This window comes from Mizuhopecten yessoensis, unplaced genomic scaffold (assembly GCF_002113885.1).
Source record: "Mizuhopecten yessoensis strain PY_sf001 unplaced genomic scaffold, ASM211388v2 scaffold5547, whole genome shotgun sequence".
NCBI classification, from domain to species: domain Eukaryota; kingdom Metazoa; phylum Mollusca; class Bivalvia; order Pectinida; family Pectinidae; genus Mizuhopecten; species Mizuhopecten yessoensis.
This window is the reverse complement of record NW_018406103.1, coordinates 1,757,701-1,770,559: the sequence shown is the minus strand read 5'-3', so window position 1 is coordinate 1,770,559 and position 12,859 is coordinate 1,757,701. Positions and strand designations below refer to the sequence as shown.

The 12,859-nt window shown below is 38.2% G+C and overlaps 1 protein-coding gene across 5 annotated transcripts in view; it reads right to left on the bottom strand.

The window, feature by feature from the left end:
• Positions 1-2,012: 2,012 nt before the first annotated feature.
• LOC110450922 overlaps positions 2,013-12,859 on the bottom strand; it is a 29,214-nt gene continuing 18,367 nt past the window's right edge. For all 5 annotated transcript variants that reach the window (XM_021498727.1, XM_021498726.1, XM_021498730.1 and 2 more), the window contains exons 3-9: positions 11,980-12,171; positions 11,580-11,640; positions 8,312-8,397; positions 6,546-8,071; positions 5,961-6,085; positions 4,416-4,611; positions 2,013-3,227 (exon numbers count right to left, since the gene is read on the bottom strand). In XM_021498727.1, the coding sequence (XP_021354402.1) occupies positions 2,653-3,227; positions 4,416-4,611; positions 5,961-6,085; positions 6,546-8,071; positions 8,312-8,397; positions 11,580-11,640; positions 11,980-12,092 (2,682 nt within the window). In that variant the 5' untranslated portion in view covers positions 12,093-12,171 and the 3' untranslated portion in view covers positions 2,013-2,652. The remainder of the gene's footprint in view (positions 3,228-4,415; positions 4,612-5,960; positions 6,086-6,545; positions 8,072-8,311; positions 8,398-11,579; positions 11,641-11,979; positions 12,172-12,859) is intronic.

Here is a 12,859-nt window from a genome sequence, read left to right as displayed (position 1 = left end):
TCTTTTCTATTGAACATTTAACATTTGTTTATTGAACAAGTACCCTTTGTGCCTCTTTTCAGGGTTTTTTAATTAAATAAAAAAAAAATCTACAACATTGAAGGAAACGATTATCTAAAATGGACTTTAAAAATTACTACAATAAATGTAATGTTACATGTAATAATTAAGGATCCCTGTACCACTGGATTGTGTTTTTTTTTCTCTCTAATGCATAGTTACCTCCCCTTAATTTGATTTTGGATGCAATTGTAGCATAATTGACAGTTCAATTTACCAGATAGCTCAGTTATTATAGTGACAGTATGACAAGACAATTTGCAGTTCTGGGTTCGAATCCCGGTCTAGCCCCGCTGAATTTGTACACCTAGAACACTGTTGTTGGTTATTCATCTTTATTTTTTTTCCATTTTATTATTTTTTCATTAAAGTCTTGCAAGGTATGATTTTCTTTTAAGAAATGATTTATCAAAGCTATCATCATGCCAGAAAAATAAACAGGTTCAAATGCACAGTCACAGTTTTTGGCAGTGGTACAGGCATCCTTAAAGAAAAGTAGTACATGTACATGAGTTTTGTAAAGGTCAAGGTTTGGAATGATATGAAGTCTGGTTAGAAAACTGACCAAAAACTGACACAATAATTTGACCAAAACAGTTGTAAAAAGCGTTAGCAAACAGAAAACCCAAAATGAAGGTTTGTTTTTCTGCGATAATTTAAAAAAAAAAAAAATCTGTTTATTTCCATCACAATAACAATACAGTATGTAATAAAAAGAAATAGTGATGGTCGTTTTACTTGTATGCATTGAATTTCACGACGAAATAAGTGAGTCAACAATTTTTGAAAAGGGGAGATAATTGGGTAATTCCCCCTTTAATATTTATAATGAAGTATTTATGAAGGCAATTATTAAAATGAAGCACCAGAAGTTCTTGCAGACTTTGAAACATTTTATAAAGTTTACATAATTCAACTCATTCACCCCTGATATTTCATAATGAATTATTCCATTCTTTGAATTGGAAGAGTTCAAATGTGTCTTCGGGGGTGAATGTGTTAGTACACAGACACAATGATGTACCGACACATAAATATAAAAGACAACATTAAAAGTATAGAGTATGTACAGTAATTTTCTACACAGAGTTGTCATCACTTACAATCACTAACACTTCTGTCATTGGCTAGAAAGTTGTCTGCATTATAAAAAGCTTCTGATCATGTGACACTTGGCCATGTGCCGTCAAACTGTACAATATGGCGGCCTTGGACAAGATTGACCACTTTATCATCAGGTAAGTTCACCAGAATGTCACTTTTCTGTCATACATATTCCAATACTTTGACCTGTTTGCCTGTTAAAACTAAAACCAGGTTCATATTTGTTTGCAATTTTTTATAATATAATCTCCGACACTCATCACGAATCCAACATGTGCTAACAGTGTGATCTTATTTATGTGATGTACGAAGATACCAAGCCGGATTACACAATGGCGAATGCAAACATAATCTTCTCAATTTTGTGTTGAAAAAAATCTTGCTGTTCCATATTTGCAAGAAATTAGGTGTAATGTGTTTAATGAATTGATCATAAAAAACGCTGCTGAAATATGTAGTAGATTTAGCCAATACAGGTTTTCAAAACTTTGGCAAAATTCCCTGCATTCAGCCGTTGACAGAGGTGTGATTGAATGTAAGGAAAGACAACTCTGGGTAGTGACTGATTTACATTAAGTCTGAAACACAATAATGATGCACGTTCATCTATATTGGTTTTGCCTGAACAGGAGAAATTGCCAATAAATTTTAACAAATTACTTTATACCACAACCTTAATACTGTGGAACCCCGCTAAACCTAAACATTGTTATTCATTACTTCAATTGTATGACAGGCCTTACTCTAAGCAGACATCATGCTACTTGCCATTAAAAAAAAATAAAAAATTGTGCTGTTCAGAATTATGCATATTTTTTATTCCAGAAATTATTGATAAAGTTACTGGTAGTATACATGTATGTACAATATAGCGGCTAAAATCAGTACATGTACTGTTTTTAAATGTTAAAATCAACATAAAAACAGTATTGCATACTGCTTCAATCAGTATATACTGTATTGTAAACTGCCAAAATCAGCATAAATTCTGTATTGTATACTGCTGAAATCAGTATATGTACAATATTTGTATACTGCTTAAATCAGCATATACTGTATTGTATACTGCAAAAATCAGTATATTTACAATACATGTATTGTATTTTATACTGCTAAAATCAGTATACATGTATGTATACAGTATTGTATACTGCAACAATCAGTATATAAACAGCATTAAAAGACCAATTCTTGCAATTATTGTTTAAAAACTATTGTAAGCAAGCAAAGCAAAACAATCAGTTTCCAATTACCATAAAATAATTGTTAAATTATAAATTTCAATTTCAGCAGCATTTAAACTTTTCCCCTCCCAACTGAAATTGAGATTTATTTTTATTTTGTATTGAGTGCATTTAAATCGGGCAGTATATATATATTAACTTTTTATCATTTGGTTTCTGGTAGGAATTTGAGATTACTTGTGACTTTAAGATTCTGTGTACATGGGTAATAAAATCATAACATGAATGAAATCAATTATATTTTTCACATTTTCTTGGATTTTGAGATTACTTGAGACTTCCTATTCAGTTCACGTTTCTGCTCCTGAACTTCGTTAATGTCCTCGTACATGTGAGAGCGTAAAGCGCGCGTCTGATTTCCTCTTGTCTCTGACGACGGTTTCACCTCTTCATAAACGTGATTTCTTTTTATCTTGGTGTCCGTCGAATTTTGTCCGTTTTCTTTCTTTTCTTCCAACACAAATGCTTTTGCTTTTGCTTCCTCTACACTTTCGTAATTGGGGTCAATGTCACAGTCAAGGTCAGGGTCATTGACACAATCCCTGACAGTCTGGTAATTGGGGTCAAGGATCACATTACCATTAGTGCCCCGGACATTGGGACTGGACACTTTTGGCTCTGCGTAACTTGTTCTGGCCGATGCCCCATATGGAGGCGAGTTGACAAAGGCGCTTGGCGACAACTGCTCTGGTATGCTGTGTCGAAATTCACTTTCTTCTGTGGATGACCTTGAACCTTGACGACCTTCATGGTGTGTCTTTGTCATGAGGTGAAGACTATCCAATGAGGGTGGGGCTGGAACACGAGCTTGCTGTTCTCCTGGGAATCAAAACATGTATATAAAGATTACTGTATTTATCCGGTACTAAGCCCACTCTTATATATTGCAGTTAAGTAGATTTACGAAAAAACAAAATTCTATTTTCCTGTAATAAGCCCAGCCACTTATTTTGAATCTGAGAAAATGTGTTGGCCCCTTAGTTTGTTTGTATTGTTTTATTAATAGATATGGTCATTTGATGATGTGCCAGGTTTTGATGGTTGAGGAAAGCCAGACCCTGAGAAAAAAACCCGACCTGCGGCCAGTACCTGGCAAATGTCTTGCGTAGGACTCGAACCCGAGACACAGTATTGGAGGGCTAGTGGTTGTAGACGGTCAGATGCCTTAACCACTCGGCCACTGTGGCCCTTAATAAATTAAATGAGAGGAAATGTAGTAAATACAGTATTTGTCCCATCATTAAAACTGCCAGTTCATTTAAAACTCCTTCTTACAATGTAGGTGGTGATGGATGACCCCTGTCACAGGGCGGTTGGTCAGTCAAATGATACTAGGATTGTTACACTGAAATATTACTGTTTGTCTATATTAACCAACCAGTTTTGTGGTCAGAGGTATCTGAACCCTGCAACTGTTACAGATTTTATTCATTCGACTAGGTAACTTACCAAGTTAATGTCAATTTTTAAAATATTTGATTTTATTAACTATATTTAAATTCTAGACTACAAATAGATTATACTCAAAGCGTGGGCTTCACGGGATACCCCTGTCTCTCCGCATATCTACAAAGTTTAGAGACCATTCATGAAACAGTGGCTAAGATATGCAGTAGAAATCTGAATTACAATTAATTCAGTACTTGAGGTGAAGGTCAAAGGTAAATTGAGGCCACAGTGACCTCGTATTAGGATGCGACACACAACTTTACTATGATGTACACATGTATTAACAAAGGTTGATGCCCATTCATGAAACAGCGTCCGAGATATGCTCTTGAACCCACAGTCAGAACGGCCGGATGGACGCACAGACACAGCAAATACATGTACTATAAACCCCCGACTTTGTCGAACATTTTCTATTCAGTTTCTCTAGAACAATACCTGGTAAGACAAAATTCATAAAGTAATTATTTGTTTATCTCATCATAATATTATCTGGTAATGTTGTGCTTTTATTAACATCCCTTACGAGTGATATTTTTACTGTTAATTTTCACATACCCGATGCTCCAATTTCTGCATAAAAGTCATTTGGCAGGCTGTTTCTGTTTGGTATAGGATTTGGGGAGGGTGCTGGTACAACCCCATCACCTGAACCCCCAATTTCTGCATAGAAGTCGTTGGGGAGGCTGGCTCGGCTAGGAACAGGATTTGTGGGTGCAGCCTGAACAATCCCATCTCCTGAACTACCTTCCACCTATAAAACGCATTATCAAACAAGTGATGTCATTAAAAAAGATAAATGGCAAAGTTTTCATGCATGAGGTGAAAGAACTGAATTAGCTGTGTATCTATATATAGCATTGCTTAAAACAAATGAAAAGGCAAAGGCATTAATGAAAATTAATAATTCAAACAAAAACACATTTTTTGATATTTTGTGTGAAAACCATGCTGATTGTTGAGCGGTTTTGGTTAGTTTGTGTTTTACGTCCTATTAACAGCTATGGTCATTTAAGGATGTGCCAGGTTTTGGTGGTGGAGGAAAACCGAAGTTCTCGGGGAAAAACTACAGACCTATACAGCCAGTACCTAGTGAGTGCCCCATGGAGGCCTAGAACCCGCGACCCAGTGGTGCAGGGCTTTTGGGAGCAGAATGTCAGATGCCTTAATCACTTGGCCACCGCGGCCTCTCTAGGAACAGGAGGTAGCTCACAAGCATGTATTAAACCTTACACTTCCAAATTTTGATAGCACTCCTGAGTATTACACTGTCTACTCAAATATTGCGTGGAGTATCGTATAGATACTGACATTGTTATTCTTTGCATATCATATTATCATTATGAGAGATCTAATGCTTAAAATATTGTACAGTCAGTTACTTTGATGTATAACGAAAGGTGTAAACAAAGGAAGCGTGGAGAACGATCAAAGTTGGTTTCGAAATAAGCAGCCAAGCATTCAGTCCGCATTTGAATCATTTGGTTTGTTTGTGTTTACGTCCTATTAACAGCTATGGTCATTTAAGAATGTGCCAGGTTTTGGTGGTGGAGGAAAGCCGGAGTTCCCTGAGAAAAACCATGGCTAGTACCTAGCGGGTGCCCTGCGTAGGCCTCGAACCAGCCACCCAGTGGTCGAGGGCTAGTTGTCGCAGAATGTCAGATGCTTTAACCACTCAGCCACTGCAGCCCCAATGAATCATAAAATAATCTAAAATGGCTCTGGCAAATAAAACTCTTAATAGGAACCATAGTATTTTCTAGATGTTGATCTGAATATAGAGATAAGACCACACTATATAGATTTCAATAGTAAGTATTGATATGTGCCTAGGCTTTTTTAGGTATGACAAGCTATTCAGATGAAATCGATTTTGCTTCAGCATTTTCTTCTTTGCCTTACAAAATAATGCCTGTGACATGTCATTTTAGAGAATTACTTGCCATATCTTGCAAATCATTCCATCAGGGAAAAAATGTGAAAATATTGCCCGGTAAATAAAAAGTCTTTTTTTTTTCAGGATGTTTGACTTTGATTAACATCATGTTATGCTAATCTGACCCTGAAGGACTTGGCCTTGATTCTCTCTAGAACAATACTTACTGTTGCATACATGTTTTCTGTCTCTGCCACAGTTTCGTACGTGTTGAGAGAGCGGCGTGCGTTAATGCTAGCCATCGACTCTCTTGACGTCAGCTTGATGTAGCCAGGTTCCCGGCGAGGAGGACCTAGAAATGCAAAAGGCAGGCTATAAAGTCATAGATGCTGAACGATAATTGGTAATGATATTGACTCTATCCTACTATCTTTAGAAACAGCAGGTCAATATTCACTTTATAACGTCATTTTAATTGTAATGTCACAATGCCCTCTGCCAAATGCTGTAGTTTACTCATGACAATTTTTATACCTTCTATCTTTTTTAATGATTTGAACATTATTTAGCATCTCATTTAATGTTACAATTAAATAAGGACTTTTGTTTTGGTTCATATGTGATTATATGGACCTGAAAAAATTACATTAACCTTGGCTTTGTCTCGCTTAATATCACTTTTTCAAGTCCATAAAAACACATAATCACCTCAACAAACGTCCATAATTCATAAACAATTTGCCACCCGTAGTGTACATTTAAATTCAGTGTTTTACTCATGTACTAATGTGTTGATTTAGCTCGTTACCTACCTGTGTCCTGCACAGCGTCTCCTTCAGCAGGTGAGGTTTGACTCACACTTGTAGCAGCTGAGGTCTGTGTTTGTGATTGGTTGACTGAACTGACTGGTGGCAGTGCGGATCCATGAGTTGAAGGCGGAGCTTGTACGGACGTTTCCTCACTCCTGTAATTCCTTGGGGGTTCAGGGGGCAGAGTATAGGGGCTGACCTCTGGGGGATTGTCTGTGACCATCGACTCGGTCACAACAGTGGCCACCGATGATGAGTCTGATCTATTTTTCACAACAACAGCATATTCATCCGTACCTTCCTCAACTTTGAATGTATCTACAACTTGGGGGGCACCAGCCGGAGAGGCAGTGGGCTCCTCAGCACCGTTATGAGTCACTGTAATTGTTGTCACCTGTTTCGCTTTCCTATTAGGATCAACCATGGAGTAAGGATATTTCGGATCCTCCGTAATATCAACAAAGTCATCCTCATCTACTTTGTTGTAAGGATCATCAATATCGTCTCCTTTTATTTTATTATAGGGTGGGTCATCCCCCTTTATTCTGTTGTACGGATCAACATCTTCAACCCTGTTGTAAGGGTCAACATCCTTGACCTTGTTGTATGGATCAGTGTCCTTGACCTTATTATAGGGGTCAACATCTTTGACCTTATTGTAAGGGTCAAAATCCATAAATGAACCACCTGACTCTCCTTCCTCTTTCACCCTGTTGTATGGGTCATCGTCCTTGACCTTGTTGTAGGGGTCATCTTTCTCTTTAACCTTGTTATAAGGGTCGTCATCTTTCACTTTGTTGTAAGGGTCATCTTTCTCTTTGAACCTATTGTAAGGGTCATCTTTCTCTTTAACCTTATTGTAAGGGTCGTCTTTCTCTTTGACCTTATTGTAAGGGTCATCTTTCTCTTTGACCCTATTGTAAGGGTCGTCTTTCTCTTTGACCTTATTGTAAGGGTCGTCTTTCTCTTTGACCTTGTTGTAAGGGTCATCTTTTTCCTTGACCTTGTTGTAGGGGTCATCTGGCTCTTTGACCTTATTATATGGGTCCTTTTTATCTTTTACTTTTGCGTATGGATCCTCTTTCTCTTTAACTTTCGCATATGGATCTTCTTTGCCCTTGATATTTTCCGGTAGCATTGGTTCCCTTTCATCACTGACCATTGCATATTCGTCCTCGTTTGAAGTCTCCAGAATGTTTACACGAGCCTTATTCGCCGATGTTTCCTGTTCCTTGACGGGTGTGTAGATGTTTTCTATGCTCACCTCGGCATAATCAGTATCACTTACAATTTTCCTTTCTTTGATTTTCACCGATCCATCCTCTCCGAGAATAACATGATCATAATTGGACCCACGCTTGTTTCCCGGTTTTACACTTTTTTCCAAATGGTCGTAATCATCACAATCGTTTTCGTCCATTGGAAGTGTTGGATTGACTGCGCCGTTGCTTTGGGGCGGTGCCGGGAGCTGTCGCTGGTTGGCGTGATGAGGGGAATGCCCAGGACTCCTTTGGCTATTGTTACTGATTCTGTGATATGAAATGTTCAAACAATGTCAGTAATGCAGGGAAAATATTTTCAGAAAAATATATAAAAGTCACTGTTGTTGACTGCCCCCTGCTTGACCATTCTCTTACCTTAGACTGCCCCCTGCTTGACCATGCTTTTACCTCAGACTGCCCCCTGCTTGATCATTCTCTTATCTAAGACTTCCCCCTGCTTGACCATTCTCTTACCTAAGACTGCCCCCTGCTTGACCATTCTCTTACCTAAGACTGCCTCCTGCTTGACCATTCTCTAATGGAACCAGACCATTGTCGACATCCACAGTCACGCTCTCCACAGGATTAGCAGCCTACAAGAGTAAACACATCTTACAGCTTATAGTTGAGACTACAACCTTTGTTTTGTCATAAATGTATATCACCATCCAAATCCAAGGGTTCTGAAGACATCCTGTTGGTAAGCTTAACAGGTACTTTATGATTTACAAAAAGGTGTGTGTGTGTGTGTGTGTGTGTGAGTGTGTGTGTTACAGTTTGGAGGGCTTATTACCAGGCATGGGAATATCACCAGTAAAACACAGTAGTTACCTTAAAATTAACACATGTCTGCTTCCATTCTGGATACTACAGATCTGTGATAATGAACACTGTAATATTTCATGCTGAAACTGGGTGGTCGGAGTGTTATATTACAATCCCAAAAACCGCTGTTTGACATAAGTTGAAATAAACTAATAGTGGAGGAGAGGCTAAAAGTGGTCTCTCAGCAATCTACCACTGGCAAGATGATACCGGTGTTCTAACTTCCTTCAATGACAAACTGTTCCCTGACAAACTCACTTCTGATTACTAAATGTTTGCGCTTCTTGATTGCTAACCATCTATCAACTGGTGACAAAATGTTTCCCATTTCCTAAACAGTTTGTATTGTTTGTATTTTATGTCCAATTGACAGCTAGGGTCATTTTAAGATGTGCCAGGTTCTGGTGGTGGAGGAAAGCCGGAGTACCCGGTGAAAAACCACTGTTCTGCAGCCAGTACCACTACCTGGTGACTACCCCACATAGGCCTTGTACCCACAACCATTGGTGGAGGGCTAATGATCAAAGATAATTGTTAGGCCACCACCTTAGCCTCCTTTCCTAACCAACTGACTTCCAATGACAAAATGTTTCCGTTTTCTTTACAAAATTTCTACAGAGGAAATGATGTATCAACTGTCCAACCAACTCTCTACCGCTGATAAGTGACTACCAGCTGTGTCTTAATCAACTCTCTACCACTGATAAGTGACTACCTGTGTCTTAATCAACTTTCTACCACTGATAAGTGACTACCTGTGTTAGAATCAACTTTCTACCACTGATAAGTGACTACCTGCGTCTTAATCAACTCTCTACCGCTGATAAGTGACTACCTGTGTCTTAATCAACTTTCTACCACTGATAATTGACTACCTGTGTTTTAATCAACTTTCTACCACTGATAAGTGACTACCTGCGTCTTAATCAACTCTCTACCACTGATAAGTGACTACCTGTGTCTTAATCAACTCTCTACCACTGATAAGTGACTACCTGTGTCTTAATCAACTCTCTACCACTGATAAGTGACTACCTGTGTCTTAATCAACTCTCTACCACTGATAAGTGACTACCTGTGTCTTAATCAACTCTCTACCACTGATAAGTGACTACCTGTGTCTTAATCAACTCTCTACCACTGATAAGTGACTACCTGTGTCTTAATCAACTCTCTACCACTGATAAGTGACTACCTGTGTCTTAATCAACTCTCTACCACTGATAAGTGACTACCTGTGTCTTAATCAACTTTCTACCACTGATAAGTGACTACCTGCGTCTTAATCAACTCTCTACCACTGATAAGTGACTATCTGTGTCTTAATCAACTCTCTACCACTGATAAGTGACTACCTGTGTCTTAATCAACTCTCTACCACTGATAAGTGACTACCTGTGTCTTAATCAACTCTCTACCACTGATAAGTGACTACCTGTGTCTTAATCAACTCTCTACCACTGATAAGTGACTACCTGTGTCTTAATCAACTCTCTACCACTGATAAGTGACTACCTGTGTCTTAATCAACTCTCTACCACTGATAAGTGACTACCTGTGTCTTAATCAACTTTCTACCACTGATAAGTGACTACCTGCGTCTTAATCAACTCTCTACCACTGATAAGTGACTATCTGTGTCTTAATCAACTCTCTACCACTGATAAGTGACTACCTGTGTCTTAATCAACTCTCTACCACTGATAAGTGACTACCTGTGTCTTAATCAACTCTCTACCACTGATAAGTGACTACCTGTGTCTTAATCAACTCTCTACCACTGATAAGTGACTACCTGTGTCTTAATCAACTCTCTACCACTGATAAGTGACTACCTGTGTCTTAATCAACTTTCTACCACTGATAAGTGACTACCTGCGTCTTAATCAACTCTCTACCACTGATAAGTGACTATCTGTGTCTTAATCAACTCTCTACCACTGATAAGTGACTACCTGTGTCTTAATCAACTTTTTACCACTGATAAGTGACTACCTGTGTCTTAATCAACTCTCTACCACTGATAAGTGACTACCTGTGTCTTAATCAACTTTCTACCACTGATAAGTGACTACCTGTGTCTTAATCAACTCTCTACCACTGATAAGTGACTACCTGTGTCTTAATCAACTCTCTACCACTGATAAGTGACTACCTGTGTCTTAATCAACTCTCTACCACTGATAAGTGACTACCTGTGTCTTAATCAACTCTCTACCACTGATAAGTGACTACCTGTGTCTTAATCAACTCTCTACCACTGATAAGTGACTACCTGTGTCTTAATCAACTCTCTACCACTGATAAGTGACTACCTGTGTCTTAATCAACTCTCTACCACTGATAAGTGACTACCTGTGTCTTAATCAACTCTCTACCACTGATAAGTGACTACCTGTGTCTTAATCAACTCTCTACCACTGATAAGTGACTACCAGCTGTGTCTTAATCAACTCTCTACCACTGATAAGTGACTACCTGTGTCTAAATCAACTCTCTACCACTGATAAGTGACTGCCTGTGTCTTAATCAACTTTCTACCACTGATAAGTGACTACCTGTGTCTTAATCAGCTCTCTTTCGCTGATAAGTGACTACCTGTGTCTAAATCAACTTTCTACCACTGATAAGTGACTAACTGTGTCTTAATCAACTCTCTTCCACTGATAAGTGACTACCGGTGTCTAAATCAACTCTCTACCACTGTTAAGTGACTGCCTGTGTCTTAATCAACTTTCTATCACTGATAAGTGACTACCTGTGTCTAAATCAACTCTCTTTCACTGATAAGTGAATACCTGTGTCTTAATCAACTCTCTTACACTGATAAGGGACTTCCTATGTCTGAATCAACTTTCTACCACTGACAAGATATAACTAATGAGCCGAAGCATTTCAATGAACTTAAGTTCCATGAACTGGTTCTACTGTACACAAATCCCATCCTTACCGTGTCCGTGTCCCGTCCTGATACATATTTGCCAGTACTCAGCGATGTTTCCTTTTGTTTCCTGTAAGAAAAAAATAAACCACAATATGTAGGAATGTCAAAATACACCTGGAGTGTATCATGATATAGTTTTTATCGCAAAACCTCATTACCATTCTTATATTTTCAAGAAAGTATCCAGTAAAATATCTGTTATGGAGGGTATTTTTACCAGCTTCTGGCTACAAATGAAACCCCTGAATATCACAGGTTATACCTGTTTAGTAAAAATCAAATTACTTTTTAATTAAGTAAATTTACCAAACAGTATATGAGGTGGAAAAAATAACCTACATCAAATTGAGTCGGCACATTTGATAAAGGGGAATAGCTCATTCATAACAAAATTAAAATCACTTACCCTCCTAAGCATAAACAACCCCCTACAACGTAGACGAGGAGAAAGAGGCCCACAACACCTCCGATCACAGGTATAAAGAACCCGTCAAGGTTCAAGGCCAACTCCACAGTCATGGCGATGTCAAAATGAAGGTCAAATGGCTAGGATGTATGTCTCTGCTTCATGACTTGTGTGTGTTTGGAGTTAATTACACTTGAAAAGAAATAGTAAATCATAATAATTCTATTATAGAAATTCAACATTAGGTAACAACTCTAGTCCTCACCACCACTTTTTTTAAGGATCCCTGTCCCATTAATTGTACCACATTTTTTTGTTTACACAGTAGCCTCCCCTTGTTTTGGATATAACTGTAGCACAGTAGGGCCAGGACACTACAATTCACCAGGTACCTTAGCCATTAAAAGTCAAGGTAAAACAATCTAAATTTTTGGTCCAAATCATGAAACATATGTATACCAGTAAGTAAAATCTCAAAAACATGAGGTCCAATGGGCCTGTACGGTCACTAGTTTTTGAATAGTGTTGGCAATCACATTTCACATCTATAGATCCGAGACCTTCAAGGGTCAGGGTAAAATATATTTGGGCAAACTCAATAGCAGGCTACTTTATACTATACTGGTACCAACGTACATCATTACTTTATACTCTATAGGTCAAGGAGATTTATGTAAACAAACTTGATAGACTGTACTCTAGTCCTTTTGGAGCTTCAACAGTCTTTTTTTACCCTTTTTTATGGATTCATTTACTCTTCTATCATTGACATCAGTTGAAATTTTTTCTTTCTCAGTTAACTTAGACACTGTGGAAGTCTGTCTTTTAAATATTGTATACTTTACAGTATACCAGGACATTTTTTGCCCAGTCAAAACTT